Source organism: Leiobunum rupestre, chromosome 1 (assembly GCF_980474605.1).
Source record: "Leiobunum rupestre chromosome 1, qqLeiRupe1.1.hap1, whole genome shotgun sequence".
In the NCBI taxonomy this organism is placed as follows: domain Eukaryota; kingdom Metazoa; phylum Arthropoda; class Arachnida; order Opiliones; family Sclerosomatidae; genus Leiobunum; species Leiobunum rupestre.
This window is the reverse complement of record NC_143384.1, coordinates 26,344,843-26,369,507: the sequence shown is the minus strand read 5'-3', so window position 1 is coordinate 26,369,507 and position 24,665 is coordinate 26,344,843. Positions and strand designations below refer to the sequence as shown.

The 24,665-nt window shown below is 38.6% G+C and overlaps 1 protein-coding gene across 1 annotated transcript in view; it reads right to left on the bottom strand.

Moving 5' to 3' along the window:
• The window catches only part of LOC149961985 (ATP-binding cassette sub-family C member 3-like), a 150,912-nt gene that overhangs the window by 85,311 nt on the left and 40,936 nt on the right, over nucleotides 1–24,665 (bottom strand). Inside the window, exons 5-9 of the mRNA XM_090163917.1 lie at nucleotides 24,296–24,436; nucleotides 22,609–22,670; nucleotides 19,538–19,687; nucleotides 19,346–19,474; nucleotides 16,896–17,070 (exon numbers count right to left, since the gene is read on the bottom strand). Coding sequence (XP_090020043.1) covers nucleotides 16,896–17,070; nucleotides 19,346–19,474; nucleotides 19,538–19,687; nucleotides 22,609–22,670; nucleotides 24,296–24,436 — 657 coding nt within the window. The remainder of the gene's footprint in view (nucleotides 1–16,895; nucleotides 17,071–19,345; nucleotides 19,475–19,537; nucleotides 19,688–22,608; nucleotides 22,671–24,295; nucleotides 24,437–24,665) is intronic.

The following is a 24,665-nucleotide window of genomic DNA, read 5'->3' as shown; positions in this document are numbered from 1 at the left end:
GGGGGGAGAGCGCGTAAGAGAGAGAGCGTCGAAAGAGGGGAAAATACGCTCTTCGCGTAGAGCCCACAATAGCAAGTGCGAGAGGGGAGCGAAAGTGCCACCCTTTTTTCTGGCGCTCTTCCTCCGGGGGGAGAGCGCGTAAGAGAGAGAGCGTCGAAAGAGGGGAAAATACGCTCTTCGCGTAGAGCCCACAATAGCAAGTGCGAGAGGGAAGCGAAAGTGCCACCCTTTTTTCTGGCGCTCTTCCTCCGGGGGGAGAGCGCGTAAGAGAGAGAGCGTCGAAAGAGGGGAAAATACGCTCTTCGCGTAGAGCCCACAATAGCAAGTGCGAGAGGGGAGCGAAAGTGCCACCCTTTTTTCTGGCGCTCTTTTCCTTCGGGGGGAGAGCGCATAGAGAGAGAGAGTCAAAAGAGGGGAAAATACGCTCTTCGCGTAGAGCCCACAATAGCAAGTGCGAGAGGGAAGCGAAAGTGCCACCCTTTTTTCTGGCGCTCTTCCTCCGGTGGGAGAGCGCGTAAGAGAGAGAGCGTCGAAAGAGGGGAAAATACGCTCTTCGCGTAGAGCCCACAATAGCAAGTGCGAGAGGGAAGCGAAAGTGCCACCCTTTTTTCTGGCGCTCTTCCTCTGGGGGGAGAGCGCGTAAGAGAGAGAGCGTCGAAAGAGGGGAAAATACGCTCTTCGCGTAGAGCCCACAATAGCAAGTGCGAGAGGGGAGCGAAAGTGCCACCCTTTTTTCTGGCGCTCTTTTCCTTCGGGGGGAGAGCGCATAGAGAGAGAGAGAGTCGAAAGAGGGGAAAATCAGCTCTTGGCGTAGAGCCCACAATAGCAAGTGCGAGAGGGGAGTGAAAGTGCCACCCTTTTTTCTGGCGCTCTTCCTCCGGGGGGAGAGCGCGTAAGAGAGAGAGCGTCGAAAGAGGGAAAAATACGCTCTTCGCGTAGAGCCCACAATAGCAAGTGCGAGAGGGGAGCGAAAGTGCTACCCTTTTTTCTGGCGCTCTTCCTCCGGGGGGAGCGCATAGAGAGAGAGCGTCGAAAGAGGGGAAAATACGATCTTCGCGTAGAGCCCACAATAGCAAGTGCGAGAGGGGAGCGTAAGTGCCACCCTTTTTTCTGATGCTCTTCCTCCGGGGGGAGAGCGCGTAAGAGAGAGAGCGTCGAAAGAGTGGAAAATACGATCTTCGCGTAGAGCCCACAATAGCAAGTGCGAGAGGGGAGCGAAAGTGCCACCCTTTTTTCTGATGCTCTTCCTCCGGGGGGAGAGCGCGTAAGAGAGAGAGCGTCGAAAGAGTGGAAAATACGATCTTCGCGTAGAGCCCACAATAGCAAGTGCGAGAGGGGAGCGTAAGTGCCACCCTTTTTTCTGGTGCTCTTCCTCCGGGGGGAGAGTGCGTAAGAGAGAGAGCGTCGAAAGAGTGGAAAATACGATCTTCGCGTAGAGCCCACAATAGCAAGTGCGAGAGGGGAGCGAAAGTGCCACCCTTTTTTCTGGTGCTCTTCCTCCGGGGGGAGAGCGCATAGAGAGAGAGAGTAGAAAGAGGGGAAAATACGCTCTTCGCGTAGAGCCCACAATAGCAAGTGCGAGAGGGAAGCGAAAGTGCCACCCTTTTTTCTGGCGCTCTTCCTCCGGGGGGAGAGCGCGTAAGAGAGAGAGCGTCGAAAGAGGGGAAAATACGCTCTTCGCGTAGAGCCCACAATAGTAAGTGCGAGAGGGGAGCGAAAGTGCCACCCTTTTTTCTGGCGCTCTTTTCCTTCGGGGGGAGAGCGCATAGAGAGAGAGAGTCGAAAGAGGGGAAAATACGCTCTTCGCGTAGAGCCCACAATGGCAAGTGCGAGAGGGAAGCGAAAGTGCCACCCTTTTTTCTGGCGCTCTTCCTCCGGTGGGAGAGCGCGTAAGAGAGAGAGCGTCGAAAGAGGGGAAAATACGCTCTTCGCGTAGAGCCCACAATAGCAAGTGCGAGAGGGAAGCGAAAGTGCCACCCTTTTTTCTGGCGCTCTTCCTCCGGGGGGAGAGCGCGTAAGAGAGAGAGCGTCGAAAGAGGGGAAAATACGCTCTTCGCGTAGAGCCCACAATAGCAAGTGCGAGAGGGGAGCGAAAGTGCCACCCTTTTTTCTGGCGCTCTTTTCCTTCGGGGGGAGAGCGCATAGAGAGAGAGAGAGAGTCGAAAGAGGGGAAAATCAGCTCTTGGCGTAGAGCCCACAATAGCAAGTGCGAGAGGGGAGCGAAAGTGCCACCCTTTTTTCTGGCGCTCTTCCTCCGGGGGGAGAGCGCGTAAGAGAGAGAGCGTCGAAAGAGGGAAAAATACGCTCTTCGCGTAGAGCCCACAATAGCAAGTGCGAGAGGGGAGCGAAAGTGCTACCCTTTTTTCTGGCGCTCTTCCTCCGGGGGGAGCGCATAGAGAGAGAGCGTCGAAAGAGGGGAAAATACGATCTTCGCGTAGAGCCCACAATAGCAAGTGCGAGAGGGGAGCGTAAGTGCCACCCTTTTTTCTGATGCTCTTCCTCCGGGGGGAGAGCGCGTAAGAGAGAGAGCGTCGAAAGAGGGAAAAATACGCTCTTCGCGTAGAGCCCACAATAGCAAGTGCGAGAGGGGAGCGAAAGTGCTACCCTTTTTTCTGGCGCTCTTCCTCCGGGGGGAGCGCATAGAGAGAGAGCGTCGAAAGAGTGGAAAATACGATCTTCGCGTAGAGCCCACAATAGCAAGTGCGAGAGGGGAGCGAAAGTGCCACCCTTTTTTCTGATGCTCTTCCTCCGGGGGGAGAGCGCGTAAGAGAGAGAGCGTCGAAAGAGTGGAAAATACGATCTTCGCGTAGAGCCCACAATAGCAAGTGCGAGAGGGGAGCGTAAGTGCCACCCTTTTTTCTGGTGCTCTTCCTCCGGGGGGAGAGTGCGTAAGAGAGAGAGCGTCGAAAGAGTGGAAAATACGATCTTCGCGTAGAGCCCACAATAGCAAGTGCGAGAGGGGAACGAAAGTGCCACCCTTTTTTGTGGTGCTCTTCCTCCGGGGGGAGAGTGCGTAAGAGAGAGAGCGTCGAAAGAGTGGAAAATACGCTCTTCGCGTAGAGCCCACAATACCAAGTGCGAGAGGGGAGCGAAAGTGCCACCCTTTTTTCTGGCGCTCTTCCTCCGGGGGGAGAGCGCGTAAGAGAGAGAGCGTCGAAAGAGTGGAAAATACGCTCTTCGCGTAGAGCCCACAATAGCAAGTGCGAAAGGGGAGCGAAAGTGCCACCCTTTTTTCTGGCGCTCTTCCTCCGGGGGAGAGTGCGTAAGAGAGAGAGCGTCGAAAGAGTGGAAAATACGCTCTTCGCGTAGAGCCCACAATAGCAAGTGCGAGAGGGGAGCGAAAGTGCCACCCTTTTTTCTGGCGAACTTCCTCCGGGGGGAGAGCGCGTAAGAGAGAGAGCGTTGAAAGAGGGGAAAATACGCTCTTCGCACAGAGCGATGCACGTGAGAGCTAGAGCGAAAGAGCGACCGATTTTTCGTTCTTTCGTTTTTCGCACTGAGCGTCGCCCATGTCTGAAACGAAGCCGTGTCTGCAAGTTGGCTCCTTTTTTCCGACTTCCACCCGTTCCCGTTGCGCATGCGCGCCAGTCTGAAACTTAAAAGGGAAAATGGTTGCCTCGAAACCGTAATTTCCTGGCTTCAAAAACGTATAATTCCTCGGCGTTATTGATTAAATTATTAATCGTGAAAAGACGGGTCTATGAAGTGAAACACGCTGATTTCAAATCCGTTTACTGAATTAAAATACGAGAAGTGGTTGAGGTTAGAGCGCGACCCAAAAAGGCCTAAAAGTCACTCAAGCTTTGTTGACGTCTTCCACGACCAAACCGGTAAATTGCCTAATATGCGCATCAGAGGCGGAAATGGGGGAATAAGATGAGCTCTTAATATACTCCGCGGCCGCGGAGAATAATAAAATAAAGTCGCGAATCAAAACTCGGGTGATGTAAATATTTCATAAGGTTGTAAATCAACATTTTTTGAATATGAGTTCATTGGTAATTCTGAATCAAAACTCGGGTGATGTAAATATTTCATAAGGTTGTAAATCAACATTTTTTGAATATGAGTTCATTGGTAATTCTTTTTTACGGAACGGAGATTGGACCAACTTTAAAAAATAATACAAACATTATCTCCGAATATTTCTGGCTATAGACTCTTAAACGCGCCTTCCCAATCGACCGGCATGACCTTACAGTCTACGGGGAGGGGGATGAAATAACCGGTTTTGGGGGGATGAAATTTCTGCGGTAGAGAGCTTGCTCGTTAGTGGTCTGTACGATAATGGCGGCGCCCAGTAAACGTTTCTAAAAAGAGTGTATAGATGAAGTTTTTTAACTATGTGATGGTTTTTCAATAATTTCCGACTAGTATAACCGAAATAAGGTCGTATGTTAATACGCTTTCTAGCCCAAATTTTGTTTGATTCGCGGGAATTTTTGACATTGATTTTATGGTTTTTAACTAGCTATATTTTTTTGCGTGCAGATCTACAAATCTTTGAAAATGGAACTAAAATGTGGGGTAGTAATCTAGGGAATTTCGAAGAAAGTTCCAATGGAGACTTGTGCGTTTTTGAGAAATACCCTTCTGAACATGGACGAAAACGAGTTCTTTCACTATTATTTCGTCTGTCCATATAGTTTGGATATACCTAGGATATTGAATTTGTTAATTAGACTAATCTGATAGTGGACTATTCATTTCCGTCGGTGGATTTTCGATATTCATTCAGGGAAGCTAGTTCCACCGCCACGGGTCGCAGCGCTTCCGTTCTTGTATTTTAAATAATCGTATAGTGTACTGAAGCATAATATGTAAAAATATTTCCACATTATCTTTCTTGGAATTTATCCCGAAATTTGGGGTCTCTGGAGCACTGCGCGTCGTAGCTTGTGTCAGATCCAACCAAAATTTGGAAAGTCTACCCTTAAAGACGGCTTTTCCCCCACCGTACGCTGAATATCTCGTTTCCTTACTTTAAATAACGGATTTTTGAATCCCCCCTTAGCCCGCCAGGTCTTTAGTACATCGACGTTACGGTATCCAAAATTTAAACCAAATTTTCAAAAATCGAATCCAGCAATGCAAAGGGCTTACTCCATATTGTAACAGAGATTCGTCTTTTGGCATATAATCTTGACGTCGAATGTCGTTAAACTGCGCAGGTGTTGCCCCACATATTGGACAGCATTGTTGTGACGAAGCACCAGAAATAATGCTAAGTACCTTTCCATCGATTACAGTGAAATGGAGTTCATACGCGACTGATACAGATATATTAGTCATGAACGCGTGTAAATGTTCAAATTTGATTTCTAACCCAATCTCTTTTAGCTAAAATAGATTCCTTTGACTCTTTAATAAATTTTATTCTTTGCAAAAGCGTTCGGACTGCGGTGTTGGGTTATTCCAAATAGTATGGCCGATTTCTGATTTCAAATTCAAAGGATTAATGTCGTTACAAATAGGGAAGCGTCTCTGAATTCGAAAGAACTCGTAAATTTCTGTTTATATTGCGACTGCTCAGAGCTTCCGTCGAAACCCAAGCAACTGACAAATTCAGACGCAAATAATCGAGATGTAGAACTTGGACGTACCTGGGAAGATATTCTTCACGAAGTTTTTATAATGGGCTTACTGTGTGATTCAAAAGCATTGGAAGTTAAGTACTTTTTTATATGACGTAAATAGAGACAAGAGAAGTTTGTCTAATCTAATCATATTATGAGAATTAACCAATAGATTCCCGTCTAAAATAAGAGTAAGAGCTTCGGCTTTGGCGGAAGATAGTGGTACGTCTTAACTCTTAAGACAGTCTTGCACGTAGAACAGATACGTTAATTGTAGTGTGCATCAATTCATGAAAAATCAGGGATTATTCGATATCTTCTTTCCTTTTAATGGCTATTGCCGCTGACTTCAATATTATCTCAAGTGGTTCGTCTTCTAATACCGACGTAAATTGAGCGATGTGGGCCCGTTTTTTGTAGTCCGATACCTCACAGCATTTGGTAGATATCCTTTCAACATGAGCGTCTTCCGAAGCGTCTTTGAATGAAGTGTTTGGTTCTGTACTGTGTAAAAGAATTTTGGAACGGTATAATAAGATTGAAACCACACACGATGCCTCTTTCTAGGGGAGTCATCTTTCTATCAGCCTATATCCACCAACGGCTGTAAGTTTTTCTTTCAATTCCGACAAATTATCTTAAAGGAAAAGTCCAGGTTCGGTAAAACTTGGGTCTATTTGAAAGATCATGTCTAAATATACTCAAAAATATCAGTCGTAAAATTGTATCTTTTTTTAATGACGAGAAATTTATTTTTAAACGACTGAAATAATAATAATAATAATCAGCTAGGCTAGTACCCAAGGCACCACCTTAAGCCTAAGTCATCATGCGACTTTTGAAGCCCTTAATTCAAGTGGCCGGGTTACAATGCGTAGGAGGGTGGTGGCAAGCCACGTGAGTCAACAGCTCCCTGCACTTACTTTTACCGTTAACCTCAACAAGTTTTTATGGAAGGGGAAACCGAAGAACTCGGGGAAAACCCCTTAAACCAGTGGGAAGAGAACTTGCAAACTCAACGCAGAAGGAGTTGTTCCGAGTTTTCACCCAGTGCCACAATCTGGGATCGAACCTGGCTCCTCTTGCTGCGAGGCAAAAGTGCTAACCACTCCGCCACCCCATGACCTTGGATCTATTTGAAAGATCATGTTTAAATATACTAAAAAAATCAGTCGTAAAATTGTATCTTTTTTAATGACGAGAAATTAATTTTTAAACGAGCGAAATTTACCCGCCGAGCGAAAGAGATGGGCAAAAAATCATTTGGCGAATAACGAATAAATGACTAAATAACAAAATATTTGATCATAATTATTCGTCAATTGACAGGGCTAAATATGTTTGGTATAGTTATTTAGCAATTAAACAAATATTTTGTCGTGGTCTTATTTGGTAAATAATTTAAAAAATAATATTTTCGACTATTATTTGAAAAATAATATTTTACGAATATTTCATGAACATTCATTTGGTAAATTGTTTTTTTACAAAATATTTTCAGTCATTTATTTCGCGGAAAAAATTCAATTAATGGAAATATTTTCTTTAATTTAAATAACGAATAAGCATTAAGGATACCTTTGTTCTTTTTGCTTTAGTTAATCGAGTAAACGCAAGGTTCGTAAAAAATGCTTCTCACACTATATGGAGTACACGGTTGCGGGATATTTGACTTCTTGATAACGGCACGTCTAACGCTAATGCCACCGACAAAGCACCTCCAGTTAGAAGCTTTGGACGCAGTGGCGTAACGACAAATTTCAAGCCCCCCGCAGGATCTACCGTAGGATATTGAGTTAAATTGAATTTTAGTATTGTTTAAAACCTGCCTTTAGTTCGTCACGTAAACCATTTTTCTCCTAAGGGCACTTATAGGGGCCCCCTTACTTAGAGGCACTTACAAGGAGACGACCCGAGGTGATAATCACCGATTTTGTTCAAACTCGGGTATAGTGTACACCTCCATGTACGTTAAAAAACCTGCAAGGGAAAAGTTGCGACGGGCTTTCGTTTTGCCATGGCAACTGAAAACGTTTTTGACAACATGATTTGGGATTTTTCCATTGAAAATAAAATGGGAATCTGAAGGAAGCACGATTCTTCGGTATTGGAAGAATACGAAAACTACATAATGGAGAAACGTAAAAAATGCGAACAAAAGACCCCTTTTTCAAATATTTGCGGTAATCGTGGTCGCCCTTTAGTGACGCGAGAGTCTTTTGATAGGGACTTAACAAACTTTGTTCTGCACTCTTTGTCACCGCTGAGTATAGAAGATCCCAACCTGCTAAGAATGTTTGAAAATCTCGGCTTAAGAAAACAAGTAACTTTCATGAAACGTTGCACTCTTGGAAGAAGAATCGAAAGTATTTTTTCTGAAAATGTCAAAACCCTTAAAATTCCTTAAAAAACGTCTCTTATGTCTGCACAACGGCGGTCATTTGGTCGGCAAAACGAACGAGTTTCTTTGGTGTCAGGGCTCATTGGATTGAATCGAGATCTTTTGAAAGAAAATCGGAAAGTCTGGCATGCCGACGATTTCGAGGGACACACAGTTACGACCGTATTTCAACTTTGCTACAAGACATCCAAATGGAATACGTATTGGACTTTAACAAGGTATGCACCGTGTGCTAAAAAATGGACCAGGGCAAATATCTCAATGTGTTTTAGCTATGATTTTGAAATTTTAAGGTGTTCTAGAGCGCTCAGGGAATCAACCGACTATGAAAATTTTAATGCCCTTGAACCATGTCTTCCAGGTCGTTGGAAATTTAACGTCAAAAACAAAAAGGTCGGTAAGTTGATAACGTGTCGAAGACGAGGTTCGGGAGCTGATAACTCGTGTTAGAGTACTGAAATTTTCTAGACAACCTCAACGTGGTGAGGGTATTTAGTTTGAAAATTTTAGCTCCCGAACCTCGTCTTCGTTACGTTATCAACTTAACGACCTTCTTGTTTTTGACCCAATATTTCTCGACTACATATTTCGCAAATCAGATCGCGTCAAAGCTATGTAGCCATAATATGTAACGGGTAACACTTTTTTCTAATTGGAACCAACTTCGTAGCTCTTACGGATCTCGTTAATTTATGAACGACCTTGAAGACATGGTTCAAAGTCATTGAAATTTTCATAGTCGGTTGACCCCCTGAGCGCTCTATAACCCCCTAAAATTTCAAAATCATAGCTAAAAAACATTTTGAGATATTCACCCTGGTCCATTTCTTAGTTAACACTCTGTATACGATTTTATTGATGTCTTTGTCTTTAATTGTTATATAAAAAGTACGAAAATTATTCCAGGTTTTGATTTTCCTGACTAGGCTATTGTTTTTTTTTTGTTTTTTTTTTCAAATAGGTCGTCACTACCGTTACGGATAACTGAAGTAATTTCGTTAAAGATTTTAAAATGTTTGGTGTCAAACTTTCATCAACAATTGTCAGTGAAGATTCTGAAGCAAGCGGTGAAGAAAGCGCATTCAACTTTCAATGGACCAAGATGCCAGTAAAAAAGGTTTAACACACCATTTACGTTGCCGTGCCCACACTTTGGGTCTCTGCGCCACCACAGACCTTATTAAATGCATAAAATTAACGCCACCTCTTGACGAACTGCACGCGCAAGTAATGACGAAATGTACGTCCTTGTGGAATGCAGCTGGTAGACCAAAATCTTCAGAGGTAAATTAAAGGTTTTATTGATTTAAAGGCCGAGAACAGGGACTAAATTTTTTTGACGAGTGACAGCTTGGTAGCTCGGAATGTTCTCGAATAGAATAAGAATTCTTCTTCGATGAAGTTAAGTACGAGCTGTCAATCATTCGGTCCAAGCTGTCACTCGTCAAAATGATTGACATGTGTAGGACGGGAGGGGTTGAAATTCGTGCATGATAAAGTGTAGTCTCTGTTCTCGGCCTTTAAGCAAATTCGGTTAAAAATTTTTCTTTTGGCGTTAGGTTATAGAAGGGATTTTAGGACACACGATATCGAGACCAGGTGAAACACGATGGAACTCTTTATACGATTCCTTAAGGCAAATTATAAGTATTAAAGATAAAACTCCAGAGTTGTTCAAGGCACAGGACATAAAATACGCTTGCTTTAAGCAATCGGAGTTAAATTATATAGAGGAGCACTTATCTTGCGTCAAGCCCTTAGCTGAAGCTCTCGATATTTTACAAGGAGAAAGTAACGTATATTACGGCATTGTATTACCGACCTTGTTGGCTGTAAGGCGAAAACTCCAGATTTTAGACAAAGGCTCTTGGTCATATGGTAAGCCTTTAAATGAGTCTCTTCTTCGCAGTCTTGGAACTAGATTTGCAAATGTCCTAGATATATCTAGTCCTGAAGCGGAAAATGCTGCCATTGCGGCTATATCCCACCCGCGATTTAAAAACCTTTGGTTCAATTGCATCAGCTCAATACACCATAAAAGACTAATTACATTATTTACTAAAACGGTGGCTGAAAATATGTCAACAAGTTCACCTAATGCGCCAACAACCTTACCACCACATGACGAAGATTTCTTCGATTTTGGAATCGTTTATATAAATGTCGGTATGAAGAAAACGGCGAAAGCAGAAATACAAGTAATCAGTAATGTACTTACGTCGTTAGTATTATAAATAATCTTATTGGCTTAAACATCGTTAATTTTGAAAGGTTTTGCAATATTTGGGTGACCCACAGTTGGGCCTTTCGTCATTGTCTTTGTATCCAGACATCAAGACAGTTTTCTTGAAGTACAACACTCCGTTGCCGTCCTCCGCACCGGTTGAAAGGCTTTTTTCATACGCAACCATGGTTAACTGTTCGAGGAGTAATCAATTGTCAGACGAAAAAAGTTGTACTTAAAGCGAACATTCTTCGTTATGTGTAAATAGATAAATTGATAAACATATCTGGCTTTTAACCAAAACTTTGTTAAATTTGTTCGTCGATTAGTTACAAAATTCACATACTTAATATTTTCTTGAAAGTCAAGTATGAACGATGGCTGGTACTGTAACTGTTACTGATAAAACATATTTTTTACTAAGGACACAATTCTTAACTGTACGTTGGTTTTGGAAATAAATCGAATATTTTGATTCACTTTGGATAACACCATTAATTAAAAAGGGTACTTGATGGCCTTTTGAAAAAACACCTTAAATTATATAATCTGCGTGAAATTACTTATCGAAAACAGCTGAGATATTGATACAATACCTAAGCAAAGAAGAACCATCGATGGACTGGATTCCAAGAACATTTGAAAAGGCGAAAAGGTAGAAGAAAAGTCCATCACAAAAGTGGGACGAAAGAGAAACCCCAAAAACCAACGCGTTACTCGGACCGATATGTCTTCAGGAGTATGCAATACAATACTGGAATTTTAGTTAAATCATTATATTGTTTTCGACTCGAAGAGCTATCGATCCGATTAACGCGTTGACATTTTAAATGATTTAATTTCTGTTAGGTTAATCTTCCATCCCCTCCCCTCAATATAACCGTATTCTCTCCTCGCCCTTCACCCTTAAATCACTGGTTCACCATACACAATCTATTGTATACATAAGACCAAGCACCGTTGATCCTACCAAATAAACGCCTTATTGTTTACCTATCGATAAGCGACGCCCCCCCCCCCTTGAGGAATTTCTGGCTACGCCACTGAAGTAACATAATAATATAAGTATGACACTACCTATTTATCCAGCGCTAAGTTTGAAATGAAGTCTGTTTCACTAATGACAACGTAAAATAGAAGTACTATCAATGTCTTCTTTTGGACCCTAAAGAAGTTATTTGACGTCTTTATTATTTCTGCTGTGTGACTAGTGTCAGAAAAATGTAAGAGCTAAAAAAAAACTATATATAGCAAGAAGCGAAGTGACTACTGAATCGCATTCAATTGTATAATTTGTGTATACAAAATGCAAAAGCGACCTGTACTGAACCGAAATGCTAGAAATTATTCGTATTTAACGAATAATAAATGTAATTGAAATATTTTAGTCTTTTTTATTTGAAAACTATTGAAAATATCTGTAAAATGCATTTATTCGAAAATAATCTGAGCGAACGAATATTTTGTTCTTTTTATTTTTTAATTAAATATTAAGAAATATTTTGTTAAATTTATTTTCGATAAATGTCTTCGGATATTTTAGAGCATCTCATTATTTATAAATAAAGGTTAAAGTAAAAAAATTTTATTCGTCATTCAAAAAATAATTTTTTGCCCATCTCTGCCGAGCGAGCTGCCATTTTCTGTCGTCTTCCCTCTGCAGACCGCACGCGGAGCAGGCGCGCAGGGAACAGAGCACTGCTTAAGCGCCAACAGCGCGTGATTAAAGTCCTAAAACGTCACCGCAAAAATTGCAGTTCGCTTGGCGGGTAAATTTCGCTTGTTTAAAAATTAACTTCTCGTCATTAAAAAAGATACAATTTTACGACTGATTTTTTTAGTATATTTAAACATGATCTTTCAAATATATCCAAGTTTTACCCAACCTGGACTTTTCCTTTAAACATTTCATTTGAAATATCGACGGCTTTTTCTTTATGAGAGTACCAAGTAACGTTCTCACAGCTGAAACACAGTCCTCGGGATTTTAATAATTCTTGAAAATCATTACCAATTCCCTTTAGTAATAGGTTCTGAGATAGTGGTCGCTGAGGTAGTAGCATCGTTGGTCCAAAACGTACTTGGAGTAGAAGAATTAAACCTGTCGTTGGTGTTGTAGGCGTAGGCGTTGCTTCTAACGTAATGTCGTTATTGCTATTTCAAAAAAATCTTGAACAGGAGCGCTTTCCTTGATGTTTATTTGGGCAGCTTATTGCTTATTACTGTCGTTAATTTATTACGTTTTGCCGAACACGGCAGCCGCACCGTAGCGAAAATCATTACCAATTCCCTTTAGTAATAGGTTCTGAGATAGTGGTCGCTGAGGTAGTAGCATCGTTGGTCCAAAAAAATGCGTGTAAACCTGCCTGAAACTGCGGTTTCTGGACACAAAAATTTTATGAAGACAAAAATAAGACAATCATGGTAATGATTTTCATAGTGCTAATCATTACGGGCTATCAAGAACCACCAACAAAAACTTTGTAATCCTGCTAAGGGGCGCAGGTTAAAAATTTTGGAACTCGGTTAATCACCTTTCATTTTGTATTACAAATATGCAAACATTATTTAAATTATAGTGGTTTTTCCCATTATGCCGTTTTTGGGCAATTGGAAACACTGTGTAATTATTTCAAACATCTTTTAATCTGTTGAGTTTTATGCAACTTGGTCTTGTCCGAAGAATTACCTGTTATGTTGACTGATGTGGTTTATTAAATTTAAAATAACTGACTTACTTTCTTCACACTGAAATCAATAAATACACAAATTTGGAGTTTCATTGGTTAGCCGAATAAGATTCAAACTGGGTGATAATGAAATCGGAAGTGATAACAGTTTCATTTGGTTACTTTCTTGATTTTTTTAATAAGAAATTGAGGAAGCAAAGATAAGCTATAGCTATCCAAGGACATACACTAAAGTGGTGGATGGAATGGTATTATATATTTTAAAACATTTCACTCTCTGGGCTTGGTTTGCTATTGGATGTTCAATAAGAACCCACTTGGTTTGTTAATTTCTGCTAGGTTTTCTTAGTCTCAAAGAATTCAGAGTTCTTTGATTTAAAGCTTCACATTTTATAACTTGTGCCGTAGATATCCAATTTCGTGTTGGTAAATATGGTATGCTAGATATTCTCAACAATGAACGGCTCAATTTTGTGACCATAATAGAAATACCGCCCATGTACCAGGCCAAAACATATTCCATGAAAAAAGCAAAGCATAAGATAAAGTAGAAACATGGGGAAGACACGTTATCAAAATCAACTTGACGTTTCTAGTTTGTATTAAGGCCAATCATTTCCCCTAAAAATCGCTCATGAAATCTAAACTTAAGAAAACGATCTAACACAACGACAGTTGGTTGGTAGCGAATAAAATTTCAACGCTGTTGAAAACCTTTTCCACGTTGCACGCAATTTTTGGTATCATATAAAATAGCCAAATTAAGAACTGATAAGATAACTTTAGATCAATGTTTTAGGAAATTTCCAAAACCAGTTCTGAGAAAGCCAGACAGCTGAGATCCTCCATTTAGGCGTAGTTATTCCAGCAGCTATCTGTTATCTGTTAATGTATCCGAATAGACCGAGTTTTTTTCAACGATTTCCTAATCGGATTAACCCCCTTTTTTAATCATCCGCAGATAACAGTTGGTTTGATGACTCTTATCCGAATAGAAATATCCGATTAAACCTATATCTGGTTTACTAAACCGCCTTTACAATCTGATTTTTTTATCCGAGCAATCAGATAAGAGCGTTACGTATCCTTCAACAAATTAAAGATATTTTTTTGACAAAAATGTTGTTTACGACTAAACTAGTATATAAATTCTTGTTTATTAGCTTATATATAAAAGGTCTATGGAAGGTTGTGTTAACCGCGTAGGGTCCTTGGAAGGAATTATATCTTACTCTGAACGATGGCCCAACGTGTAGGTTACAAACTAAACCTCCTATCATTAAGTTTGTGCACCATGCGCTATACTAATAAGGAGACTAACCGATTTTGTTCAAACTCAGGGAAAACTTTCAATGGGCTTCCGTTTTGCCACCAGAAACGTTTTTGGCAACTAAATCTAAACTTTTCTTTACGGGATTTAACATGGGAATATCTTAAACTAACCGGGTCCCCCAGTGAAGTATTAAAAAAAATTAAACAAAATATCTTTGGTCAAATGAAGATTTAATTTTTTAATTTTGTTGAATTTCGTGTCATTTTGGGTAAGTAAATTTAGGTTAATGGAAATAAATTTGGGTAAACGCGAACAAAATTGGGAAAATGAAAACCAAATTGGATAAATGCGAATACGTTTGGGTAAATTCTAATTAATTTTGGTGAATGAAAGCAAAATTGGGTAAATGGAAACAAAATTTGATAAATTCGAATAAGTTTGAGTAAATGCCGAATAAATTTGGGTGAATGGAAAAAAATTGGGTAAATGCGAATAAAATTGGGTAAACGCGAATAAGATAAGATAATCAGATAGGCTAATACCCAAGGTACCACCTTAGGCCAAAGTCAGCAAGCGACTTTTAAAGCCATTAATTCAGGTGGCCGGGTTACGTTGTGTAGGAGGGTGGTGGCAAGCCCTTCAAGCCACGCGAGCCAACAGCTCCCTACACTAACCATTATTAGTGTAAATTCCGAGCAAAATTGGGAAATGCTATTAGATTTGGGTAAATGAGAATAAGTTTTCGTTAATGCGAATACATTTGGATGAATGGAAACAAAATTGGGTAAACCCGAATAAAATTGGGTAAACGCGAATAAAATTGGGTTAATGCGAATAAAATTGGGTTAATGCGAATAAAATTGGGTAAATGCCAAAACAATTGCGTAAATGCAAAGAAAATTGGGTAAATGCCATCAATTTGGGTAAATGGAAACCAAATTGGGTATATGCGAATGAGTTTGGGTAAATGGAAACAAATTTGGGTAAATACGAATGAGATTGGGTAAATGGAAACATATTTGGGTAAATACGGATAACTTTGGGTAAATGCGTTTTTACCTAAACGTATTCGCATTTACCCAATTTATTCGTATTTACCGAACTTTATTTGAATATACCCAATTTTATTGGAATATACCGAAACGTTTCCGCATTTACCCAAACCAAAAGTAAATAGGGGGAGAAAGTCTGGCACTTGGGTCCAACCGCACGACGTCTTATTTGAGGGGTAAAATTTTTGGGCTTCGGAAATTACTTCCCCCTCGCCTCTTTACAAGGACAAAAAAGGTATCGGTTGTACTCCGCCACGATGAAAAATAGTTCTCTATAAAATACGTGAATATTAAACTTTTGCTTTCGATAATTTGGTTATTTGAGTTCCTAAATAAATAAGATATATGGTAGAAACTAAAATGCGACATTTAAAAAATAATAACACGTTTTTTGAAAAGAAATAAACCGTAACTAGAATAACGCTCACTTAAATCGTGGAGAGAGTGGTGCCATCTAAGAGCGGGGATCGGGACTAATTGGTATATCTACGAATTTAAGGTCTAACAATTTGCAAGTTTAACTGAAATAATAGCTATAGCTACGAGCTTTTTGTTTATTTTATAATTGATATGGTAATTATTATTTAAAATCAACCGTTATCGAAGGAAATAATGGTCAGCATTTGACAGAGAGACTATTTGAAATCGCGAGGCGGTGACATGGTTGCCAGGGAATAAAATTAAAAATTTTCATATTGAGCGCGGACCGGAATACCACAAATGCACTACTTCGCGCGTAATGTGCTATCCTTATTGGTTAGAAATATCAGGTGATCACTAGCTCTTTAAAAATGGTGTCAAGCATGGTGGAAGGTAAAATCTGAAGGCAGTGATAGACTTTCTCACCCTATTTACTTTTGCCCAAACTTATTCTCATTTATCTAATTCGGTTTAATTTATCCAACTTTGTTTCCATTTAACCAATATCATTCGCATTTCCCAATTTTGTTTCCATTCATCCAAATGTATTCGCATTAACGAAAACTTATTCTCATTTACCCAAATCTAATAGCATTTCCCAATTTTGCTCGGAATTTACCCAAACTTATTCGCATTTATCCAATTTTTATTTCCATTTACCAAATTTTGTTTTAATTCACCCAAATATTTAACATGGGGGACCCTGTTATTTTGAGAATTTCCTGTGTTAAATCCCATAAAGAAAAGTTTTGATTAAGTTGTCAAAACCGTTTCTGGTTGCCATGGCAAAACAGAAGCCCATTGAAATCTTTCCCTTTGTAAAATTTCAAGTTACATGAAGGTCTACTAAATTCCCGACTTTGAACAAAATCGGTGCGTTACACCTCGGGTCGTCTCCTTGTAAGTAAAAGAGCATTTCTCTAAAAATTTCCTTATCTTATAATGTTATTCTAAAATCGGTAGCAGATAACTGGTTTGATTATCGTATTTTTAAAATAAAAACGTACCAGTTAAAATATTCAGATAAGACTAACAGATTTTAATTGAGCAGATAAAATAAAGGGGGACGAAGTTTTTTTATCTGCTCGGTTATCTGTTTACAACAAGTGTAGAAGAACCAGATACCAGATATACCTTTTCAGATAGAAATTGGAACCACTATTTAGAAGCGTATCTGGAAAGTGCCTCTCTCTTTTCTGCCTCCCCCGTTTGCTCCCGGGGATCGGTGCTCTTGACTGCAAATTTTAAGTTTTGCTTACCTTTTTATATAAAGAACTGACTGTTGAAGATCGTAAAGCGGCTAATAATGTAAGAGCAAGTTTCAATCTATAGTCGGAGATCATATTTCTCGTGAAAGATATAATAGTAAGAAGAATGACGAAGAGTATCCCATGCCACATTGGTGAATCAGATGAGGCGAATTCAATGAGCCACCTAGAACATAAAAAGTCGACGCCGCCTATTTACCAAATACCACAACAAGCAAAATTGTAAAAAGGTAGTAAGTTCAGAATATTTATCTTGCACGTAGTTACGACAAATAACAACATTTGAATAATCTTTATATTCATATTCAATTGTATATTTAATATTATTTCATTCCATTAAGTTTTTTAAATTGTTTTTAAATAACAATTGAATACCGAAATCAGTGGAAGAGAAAATATTCCACTTAAAATATCGGTGGTTTACTATAGATACATAATAACAGTCAACCTAATAGCTGGAAATTATCACAGTAAATTAGGATTACGGTAGGGTTATGTAGCTTTGCGGTATTATGACGGCATATATAATCACTACTACTCTCATTCTAGTGAACAGTAACTGTTGTGCATAAGTGATTACTTCGTAAATTATTTTATTTTACTTTATCGTGAATTATTTTAACTCTTAAGTGTTAAAGCTAGAGATTCTTAAATCGTTGCTTTTTAGCTCCGTATGCAGCGTCTTCGGTTCTCTTCTGCCTCTTACAGATATCACGTTATTCAATTTCTACAAACTGGCTTAGAGTTAGAAAAATAAGTTTATCTTAAAGTATCCGAAACCAAATTCGCTTGAAGCCCATAAAACATCTGTATTTTTTTCTGATTACTTACGTCGCTAAGGACAACCGAATGCAACAGAACAAAGCTCACTTATTTTTGCTAACTATTAGTTAATTAAGTAAAATTAAATAAATTTCAGGCAAATTTGATCCCATTTTTGGTTTATGTCATGATGTCCCCACGGCCCATGTACGTAATTATATATTTATACATTTGAAAGTGTGATAATATTGTAAATTTCATTCAAACTAGTTCAATGATGATGCTAGGTTCACAGAGAGGTTTTGTAGTGCTTTATTAATATAATCACAAAATATTTTTATGGTCAAAATACAAGTTTTGGGTTTTAAAAAGGCTCTTTATATTGCTTTAAGTGTTTCTCAAAAAAGGTCAGAATTTTCACAAACCCCTTTCATTTAATCGCAGATTTTAATTAATTTTTTTAAATGTTAAAACTTGATATTGTACTAACTTAAAATCCAACTTTCAGTTCCATACAATATATAATGAAATTGTTTAATGGTGGTTGAATATTTATCAAACTACTGTTATGTATGGGAATTTGACTTTCGAATATATACCCGGATTTTGAAGAAACGCCATAGCGTTAAAGCAATTAAAGTAACATTATAAATTGCATTGAAATGCTGAAACAAACACGGTGGAAAAGTTCAGACCAACACTTATTTTGACTTAAAATCTCAAAATTATGTATCTTCAAACTGCGGACGGAATAAATCGGTATACGAAACTACAGAAATATGTAACTGGATGTAAAATTAGAAATAAGCATGACGTTTTTTGATTTCACTAGTAGTTATCAGGTATTATCTAATTAGATAATGAGAAATTAGAGATATGACGAAAGTTTCAATAAGTGTACATCGGTTAAATTTTACAAAATTTGTGTGGCTTGGAACATAGGCCTTATTTAAATAAACAACCTTTGGTTAGAGGAAACATCAGCGTAAATGCTCGATGGGTCTACCATCTTCGTGTCAGCACTGTTCAAGACAACTTCCCATTTCTTGGCGTACAGTTTGATGCATTCGAGAAGCTTTTCTGCCCACGGTGGTTAGAATTCCTTCCTTCAAGTCATCTAAATGTATCCGTTCCGTTTCGTAAAACTGACCCTTCACATAGCCCCGAATGAAAAATCGAGTGGGGTAGTATCAGGAGAGATTTGGAAGCTACGGAATTGGTCGGCCAGTACCGATCCAGGGCTTAGGATATTGGTGGTTGAGCAATTCACGAGCATTGCCTTCAAGTGGCAGCGCTTTATGCCGAAGGGTTTCCAGATAGAAGACATACAATTCGAAGCACTGGCATAAAAGACAATGTACTAGCTGGGGGTTGTTTCGTTGTAAAGGGCTGTGAACGTAGGACTAGTCGTTTCGTCGGGAATGAAGCCGGGAAAGTTAATGTTCTAGCACGTTTCCACGCAAATCCTCACTTTAGCGGTTGCTGAAGAGATGCAAGTAAGCCATTGGACTATTCTAACCGAAGTTTGTTTATTTACATAAAGCCTACATTTTGATCCACACAAAGTTTGTAACATTAAAGCGTTGTCCCCTTATTGAAACTTTCGTTTTATCTCTTATTACTCATTAACCAATTAGATGATACTTAATAACCATTAGTGAAATCGAAAGGCTTCTTACCAATTTCTAATCTTAGACCGAGTTACATAAGTCTGTAGTTTCGTATACTGATTTTTTTCGTCCTCAGTTTTGAGATACTTAATTCTGAGATTTTTAGTCAAATTAAGTGTTGGTCTAATCTTTTCCACCCTGTATAATGTTAGTTAATTTATAAAATATATTATAATGCAATTTATTAAATCAAAAACCTACTTGATAATTAATGGTGAGATCAAAGAAAGAATGTCAGCGCCCATTTGTAGCAAAGCAGTAAATATCAACGATGGCCCAAACGCCTTCAGTAGAGCGCTTTCTATATTGACAATTGACGTGTTATTTTTTAATTCTTCTCTGCCATCTGCACTGTTAATATAAAAAAACAATCAGTCAAGCGTTGCTTTTCCATGTTAGCTTCTACTCTATTAAGCACGCTGAGATTTTGAAGCAGTTGTTGGTGTTGGGGTACTAGTTCTTAGACCGACACCAGGACCCCGTCCTGTAGTAGTTCGTCTGACAGCCAAGAACCAAGAAAGACGATTTCTTCTATATTGACGGCAACGGCTTTATAAACCTTTATTTTGTGTTTTTTTTTGACCCGTCGAGATTTGACTAAAGTTCGAAAAATTGAAGAGATTATATTTTTTACCCGGTTAAATTGATAGTTCCCCACACGGTGGCGCTATATTATTAATTTGATATAGTTTCCGCGGGAGTTTTGAATAAATATCCTTTTTCTAAGCGTTATTTAAATTGATAATAAGACGAATACCGTGTACAACTGGTGGAAACCCTGCCATTGGACGTTGAGAGGTTGCATAACACTCAGCACTCGGTCCGTCCCTAAGTCATTAAGAAGAAGTTGGAGAGAAAACGCCCATATAAACACAACAGACTCAACATCCACAACCATCATAACACAAACTCAACACCCACAACCGTCATAACACGAACTCAACATCCACAACAATCATAACACAAACTCAACACCCACAACATTCACAACACGACCTACACATTAACATAACAATAACAAATCAATCCGTTAACGCTCACCGTCACACGGTGGTTTTGCCAACCCTTCGAGAAACTGCGAACGCAATGATTACCCTTTGCCCCGAAAATGCGAACGCGTTCGCAGGCCTGACAGACCCACCCACAGACAGACAGACAGACAGACACGGTGATTGTATAACCCCTCCTAGGGGATTTGTCCCCTCGGAGAGGTAAAAATATTAAACAACTGAAATAAGCTTTGACCAATTTGATTCGCGTCCATTTCCACTCTGGAAAGTCCTCCTAAAAATACCAAAAAACCCTAAAAAAAGATCGCCCCGATTTCCCGTCAGTCAAAGTTCGACCTTGTAAACCCGTTTCGAAAACGCGTCGAGCCAAAGGATTAGTAACGGTGCGACTTCGAATGGTTCGACGCTACGTATGTAAACCCCCTCTTCAAGGGCGCAGTTGTAGAAGCTCGCACCGGGCGCATAAAAGGCTAGTTACGGCACTGGTTCTTAGCTGTGGCAGTGCCTGACCTAACCTTCTACGCTGTTTCATTTCTCAGCCTCCTTCCTGTTGCAATTTCAGCTTTTTAAATATATTATTACTTTTTAATGTTTATATGCATTTGATATTAAACGCGTTATCATAATAAGGTTAATCAAAGTTCCATAGAAATAGCAGCCAGAAGTGCAATTAATTTCATTTCATTTAGGTGTGTCATAATAATCTGATTGCAACAGTTATTAGACATATATACTTAGAAAAAGGCAGGGGATGAAATAATTCCTGGAATTTCTATTGGATTTTTAAATCGTATTAAACCGTGTTTAGCTAGGTAAAGTATACCCAAAAATAAGTTTTTGACCTTAAAATTGCAAGCAACAACTTCGGTCGACAAGTTAAAACAAGTATCAGTATCCTCTATGCGAAACAAACGTATTCAATAAAAGTGCGTGTGTAAAAATGCATGATGTCAAAGCTCCCAGGCATTGCAATCAACACCGGATACCATTTTTTTAACTTTTAGTCTGTTATAGATATAGTTCCAAGAAACGATGTGCTATAGAAAATGTGGAGAGTTATCGTACGCCAAAAAATATATTTTATAAACGTATCAATCGTTTAATATTTCAAAATACTTGTGTGGCAATAGTTGTGTCTATAAAATACGGGAGGTCATGTGAAGGTAGAGAGCACGCCCTGAAGTCGCGACATTTTTCGGAATTTCAAACCAGCGTGCAAAACGCGCGTGTTTTTAGTGACACCTGTCTCAAATAATTTTATTCATTTTGAAATAAAATTTCAGTTTTAAAAGAATTTCGATAAATGGAAAACAGTGGGTTACTCCGCTTTTGTGTCGGATCATTAGAAACAAACCAGATCGCCTTGCTGTATCTTCTGATTAAAAAATGTCTAGATTCTATATCCACGAGGAATTGTAACAAGAAAAATAAAATTTTATTACGTCACAAAACTAGATTATTGTTAAACTTATTGAAATTGCTATTAACAATGCAAACCGTTACGCCAATATGATAAATTGACCAGTCGTAATCGTCCAAAAATTATTAATCTCAGATGTGCACAAATATATAGCACAAACAAAGAACATTTATCCACATAAAAAACTTCAAAATGACTTTAGTTGCTCTTACTTTTTTGTTTCTTTGGAAATTATCGAATTATTGGACATATATTTCTCCAATTGAAAATTTGTGTTCTTAACGTTTAGATTTGGTTGCAATCTGGGTATGTCGGAGCTTTTTATTTCTCTCCTATATCCGATGTATATTAACCTAAATGGAAAATGATAATTTAGTAATAAAAGGTTTCCCAAAGGGCAATATCCCCGTTTATTTGAAAATTGGAAACTTCGATTAATGTGTGATAAAACCGTATTTCATGAATTTCACCGAATTAAATTAATTACTTAATGGTAGAGTTTCATGGAAACATTTTGTGCCTGCTACTTAAATGTTATCATAACAGAGTTAAGAAATACACTTGGTTAATCAATTCTTATTCAGAATCAAGATTCTACCTAAACATATGAAATTTTATATCACAATTTGGAGTCCAACATAAGCGATTATTTTAAAATTTAACCTGGCTTATCAGCTTTAAACATTTTAGTATCAGGTTTTCTTGCTTTTCGGAATAGATAGATCTATATCTAAATTATCACAAACAGTGGTCATATCAAGCTCCAGACAGAACGTTTGAAGCCCGCTGCTGGTACAAGAAAGCCTACTTAGTCTCTGCTAACACAAAAACGGTACACGTACTTGTTCATCCATGAAAAAGACAACTGTGATATGAATGAAGCGTGCTCTTCGGGAGATTCAGTCTGTGCCAAATAAACGAATCATTTATTTGACCGTGCTTAATATAAATCATTAATAATAATGTATACAGAATAAAAACCGTAAATTGTGCTATGACGAAGGTTTGCTTGAAGCAATTGTTTATCCAATTAAATATAAGGCGTTCCTTTTGGAAACTTATGCGTATCCAAAGTTTATCAATTCGCTTTGACCGTTATTTGGATCGAAACTCTAAAGGCCCATTTTCATGCTCGCTGGTAGCGGATAAAAATCGTCAAAATTCGCATCCGCCACTCGCAAGCGTGAAAATTAATCTAAAATATCTGTTTGAAACAGATGGACGCGGAAAGTGAAAAAGTGTGTAGCGGAAGCGGATTTTGTCGATTTTTACCCGCTAACAGCGAGCATGAAAATGGGGCTTAAGAGGATTCTCTTTTGCGATTTTAAAATCTGGAGGCCGACATCGGGGAGCTTGTTTTAAGCGTTCTGGATCAATAAAAAATATAACTTTCTCAGGAATGGGAAACGGAACCTATATGCTCTTGGGTGGGAGCGAGAAATTGTGGTAAAAAAATAAAATCAGCACTAATCTGTTTTGAAGACGATAGGCAAACAAATAGCAATAGATAAATCTACAGCTTCCATTTTGGGATTTAATATATTTTGGTACAAGGAGTTAGAAATCAACTGCAGATGCACGATGTTACTTATAAGGAGACGACCCGAGGTGTAACACACCTATTTGGTTCTAACTTGGGGTTTTGGTAGACCTTCATGTAACTTGAAAAACCCTAAAGGGAAATGTCTCCATAGTCAACCGTTTTGCCATGGCAACCAAAAATGTTTTTGACAACACAAAATGGAAATTTTCCCATAGAAAATAACATGGGAATCTGACCAATTTTAAGGGTACCCCTGTAAAAAAATTTAATTTTTTTAAAATGCTAATAATAGAAAATATAAATAAAAAAATAATACAAAAGTTCCAAATTGATTAACATTTTTACAGAGGGTACCCTTAAAATTGGTCAGATTCCCATGTTATATTCAATGGGAAAATTTCCTATTTGTTTTGTCAAAAACATTTTTGGTTGCCATGGCAAAGCGGTTGCCTATGGAGACATTTCCCTTTAGAGTGTTTCAAGTTACATGAAGGTCTACCGAACCCCCGAGTTTGAACCAAATCGGTGTGTTACACCTCGGGTCGTCTCCTTGTTAGTTTAGAAATTAATTAGAAGCTGAAATCACAGAGAAAATTTAAATGTACGCATCTTTACACAGCTTAAATAAGAGGCAACTAGCGTATGTTCTTTACACTTATTTAAAAAAAATATTGGAAATTTTTCTACCAAGTATAAACTAAAACGTATTTTTTGTATTTATATAAATGGGTAGGTGATGTGTATCTTATTACCATAAGTACACATTTAATGTTCAATAAAGTTACTTTTAACGCTTAGATAATTAAGACAAATGCCTAATAGGGCAGCAAATTGCATTCCGACCAGGGCCCAAAAGACAGCTCGGAGAGAGTTTTAATAAGAGAAACGCAACAATTTTTAAACGTATTAGGAGTGAAACGATGGCAGGAATTGGTTATTGGAAACCAACACAACATAAATCTTTAACCAAGATTATTATAACGAACCTCATTAGTAAGAAAGTCGGTGTTTGGTGGTTTTTCGTATTGAGGTTTTGCATCTAACAATGAAGACAGAAAAAATAGCAACGCTACTGAAGAAAATTCGGCAATAAATAGTGAAAATGTAATAACATTTTCTATATGCCCCTAAAAATAAACAAAATGTAATATTAGTTTAGAGTGCAATTTACTTAATTAATTTAAATATCTTGTAAACAAATAAAATTATATAAGAAATTTAATTTCAGTAATGTTTCTTCTTGCTCTTTTAAAGTTAGTTACTTCTTTAAAAATATTTTAAACCCCTATTTTATTGAAATATCAGGCTTAGCAATATTTAAATTTAAATGAAGTGACCCAAAAAATTAGAAAAGTA